General features: G+C 46.4%; 1 protein-coding gene across 1 annotated transcript; it reads right to left on the bottom strand.

Annotated features, from left to right (window-relative positions):
- Positions 1 to 345: 345 nt before the first annotated feature.
- Positions 346 to 3122, bottom strand: LOC146720104 (uncharacterized). Its single transcript, XM_085489054.1, has 4 exons — positions 3038 to 3122; positions 1732 to 1935; positions 984 to 1333; positions 346 to 762 (listed from the first exon to the last, which is right to left on the bottom strand). The coding sequence occupies exons 1-4, from the start codon at positions 3120 to 3122 to the stop codon at positions 346 to 348; spliced, it is 1056 nt and encodes a 351-aa protein (XP_085345180.1).
- Positions 3123 to 3501: the final 379 nt, after the last annotated feature.

Below are 3501 nucleotides of genomic sequence, written 5' to 3'. Positions count from 1 at the left end.
ATCCCTTGCGAAGGGTGAGCCCCCCCACCACAGCAAGGTGGTGGTCGACGGGGGGGTAGCCACGAGGCCTGACGCCTTTCCGACTTTATAAGCACGCTCCATGGCACAGGGCATGCGAAGAAATAGTGCGACAGGATATATCCTCTTCTCAGGATTGCCGCTTCCTTTACGATAAATCGTTTATTCAGGATAAATCCTTGCAGATCGACAAACGTTGGTGCAGACATGATCTCTTCGATGTGAGTCAGTCGAGAGGTATTACTTCACTAACATCAGACATCTCACATCATCTTGATTATGTATCCTCCTCCCCCTCTTTCACACGCGTATTTGTGTAAACATTTTTTAGGTGATTTTGCGCACAACATTGGTCAACGGGTTGTACTGGATTACGCGATCGTGCATGATGAAACAGTACGCAGTGGTATTATTAGGTATATTCTCCTTACACTCAAATTCCAATCTCACATCCACCGTTGCGCTCTTGACCCATTCGTTTTGTCGAGAACAATCAATAATCACAAACGGACCGTTTTGTAAAAACCGTGTGAAGGTGAGGCTCGGCTCGAGATACTCGTATCCGTAATAATTTTTGCAGAAACGCGCATATGTGTCATACAGAATCGACCATCTGTTTCTATCGAAATCCAGATTCATATCGTCGTACGGATAACATTCCGAGTTTAGATAGAGTTTCACGTTGGTTAATTTACAATTGTCGAATCGACTCGTATCCTCGGACATGACATTTTTACGCCCCGTCTGCAGAACAAAAATTACATATCGCGGCTTCTCCAGTTGAGTCGCGGTCGTAATGGCCCACGAATGCTTGGTCGTACGCTGCAATAGCGGAAATTCGTATAGGAGCGGAAACCCATGCTGAGGTAAGGTCCGCTTTCCAGAGCGCGCAGCATCGACAGTTTCTTAATCTCGCTCAACAACACGTGTGGCATTCGCCATTGTATCTTGAATATGTTGATCACAGGCTCCAGTGCAGAATCTCCATACAGACAATTATTGTCGTTGCGCGCTCGTATTAGGATCAACTCATGATGCGCATTAATAACAACGCGTTTGTAATCCTCGCAAAATCCCAGCAACATGTGCAGCGGCACACAAAAATTAAAGTATCCATTCACAGTAGTCGGGCTATCCCAGCCTGCATTTCGCATAATCACGCTTCTATCGGATGACATTGTTACATAGTTTTTGAGCAAACTTGTTATTCCCACATTCCTGTTGCGATCAATCTCCACACCATCGAGCTCATAGCGAATTTCGTCAAACATGAATGCGACGCAATTATTTCCCAGCATCACATTGGATCCCTCAACTGGATGAGTTATCCGCAGTTCACCCTCGATCATACGGCAATGTATATAAATCCTGTTGTTGTATGGGTATTCTTATCTCGTCGCTGTATCCAAATGTTGTGTTGGCAAACGGGTTGTATGTGTGAGTCTCAATCTTGACGATGCGATCGTCAAAGACTGGCTCTTCCTCGATGTTGAGAATCTCAGTCATTGTTCAGATGGCGCGCACCGCAAATCCCAAAGATTGTAAAAACGCAACGTTTGACGAGGTGAGTCTCTTCTTCGTAGTTGATTTGATATTAGCGAATGATGTTGCTGCTGGTCTGATTGCGTTCTTCGTGTCTTTATTCAACACGAGCATCCCGTCGCACGAGGGTGGCCCGCCGTCGTACGTGCAATCTAATTGTTATCTCTTTACCGCGAAAATCGAGCAATCGTTCCTCCTGGTCAGTAACGCGTAACACTAAATCAGTAATGCTCCGTACGAAGACCGGCAGGTAAATGATCTGCGCCGGCGTTTCCGATATCTTATATCCTGGTGGTACCCTCGCCCTCGGTGAAAATTCGTGTATCGTGTGAACGAATTTATTGTTGCTGTATGCACCCGCGGTCACGTTACACTCTATGCGGATAATGTTCACGTTGATAATATTAATCGCCATGTTCGATTTGTGCCATTTTCGCGGTTGCAGTATACGATTCGAGAATCCCAGCAGCGATCCAATGTTGTTGGGCATGCTAAAGTTTATTCTGTAGGCACACTTGATCTCGCTTCTCATCGTATTGTAATTAGCGCGGAGCACGATTGGATAATCTTCATCGTCGACACCTTTATCGCTAACAGCATTATGTTTTCGGGAAAGTGCACGTTTCAAAAATTCATGTATCGCTTGCAGCTTGTACGATCCCTCGGGAATCGTAATTTCCGCGTCGTCTGTGCCGTAGTAAAATTTATTATTCGAGGAATTCACATTCGATATAGTATGATAAGTTTCAAAATCCGTCAGACCGAGCTCGTAGTCCGCGTCGCTCAAATCTATGGGCGGAAAGGTCGCCGCGAGGACGCTACTCTTCCCAGTCAATGTTAGTGTTAGCGACATGTTGACAAAACTGAGTTAAATAACGCAATGTCAGTCTTTAAATTTGCGGCGAGAAATCTCGGAGAAACTGCAAGCACAACTGTTCGCAGATACTCTGATCATACGTTTGATAAGAGGTGTAATTGTATTCCAATTTCGGCACATTTAAATATCGCACCAATTCCTCGGGTGGTCGAAGATTGCCAAAACTGTCGAAATAAATTGCGCGATTTCCTCTTTTTGCATACGCCACCTAATGAGTGCCAGGATGTACTGTCTAGATTAACGATACCACTCTCATTTTCTCGCGCGCCATTTATCGGTAAATTATTGCGCATAAATACACCTCTAAAGTATGGAATGTGCATACGTTTTGCAAGTTGTAGCAATTGCACATTTGTAGTTACACCTTTCGGCATTTTTAACGTTTTTTTGACGTTTTTTTTTTTCTTCGCTCCTCGTCCATATTTGTAAGGGGCGAGATACAGTCCGCGGCCTTCCATGGCGCGATTGTGGCGTAGTATCTCTTGCAACTGACGTTGCGCGGCTTTTCTGTCGTTTACCGCTTTTGCTACGCCAGCCGCTCCGCCAACCAGGGATCCGAGCGCGCCCAGCATTGGTAAAATCGGCAAAAATCCACCTCACCTCGTTTCGCCGCCGAAAGTATCCTCCTCTCCTTCGTCCTCTTTTTCGTTTTCAAGCCCATGCCGAGCTTCGTCTTGGCCTTCATCGCTGTCCAGACAACTGCGGCCGCGGCTCTCTCACCGAGACTCGAGTCTTTCGCGACGATGCGAGTTTTCACTTTCTCGGCCAGTACCTTATCCGCCGCGTGTCTCTCGGTGAGTTTGCTGCTCCGAGAGTACGCTATATCGTGTTCACGGCACGCCGCGTCCAATGGGTTGACACCTTGATCACCTCTAGCCAATCGCTTTTCCAAACGAGTTCCCGGGCCGCAAAATTGATAGCCGGGAATATGAAGCTCGACCGGAAGTGCGTTTATCGCACGATTTAATAGATCTGTGCCTATTTTCGTTGACATCCGTTGCAATCTCTAGACATTACTGAGCAAAGCGCGAGTCCGCGCAGCTATAAATAGGAGGACGTTGGAG

This window comes from Nylanderia fulva, unplaced genomic scaffold (assembly GCF_048542155.1).
Source record: "Nylanderia fulva isolate GAGA-0341 unplaced genomic scaffold, ASM4854215v1 Scaffold78, whole genome shotgun sequence".
Taxonomy (NCBI): Eukaryota; Metazoa; Arthropoda; class Insecta; order Hymenoptera; family Formicidae; genus Nylanderia; species Nylanderia fulva.
This window is presented reverse-complemented; position numbering and strand designations above follow the sequence as displayed.

What these genes read in the sequence shown, in the direction of transcription:
- LOC146720104 (XM_085489054.1), bottom strand. Translation starts at nt 3,122, where the DNA reads ATGAAGGCCAAGACGAAGCTCGGCATGGGCTTGAAAACGAAAAAGAGG. An exon ending in ACGATTGCTCGATTTTCGCG is followed by an intron (nt 1,334 to 1,731) that starts GTAAAGAGATAA and finishes TAACTCATCCAG; the next exon opens with TTGAGGGATCCAATGTGATG. An exon ending in GAGATTCTGCACTGGAGCCT is followed by an intron (nt 763 to 983) that starts GTGATCAACATA and finishes TTTGTTCTGCAG; the next exon opens with ACGGGGCGTAAAAATGTCAT.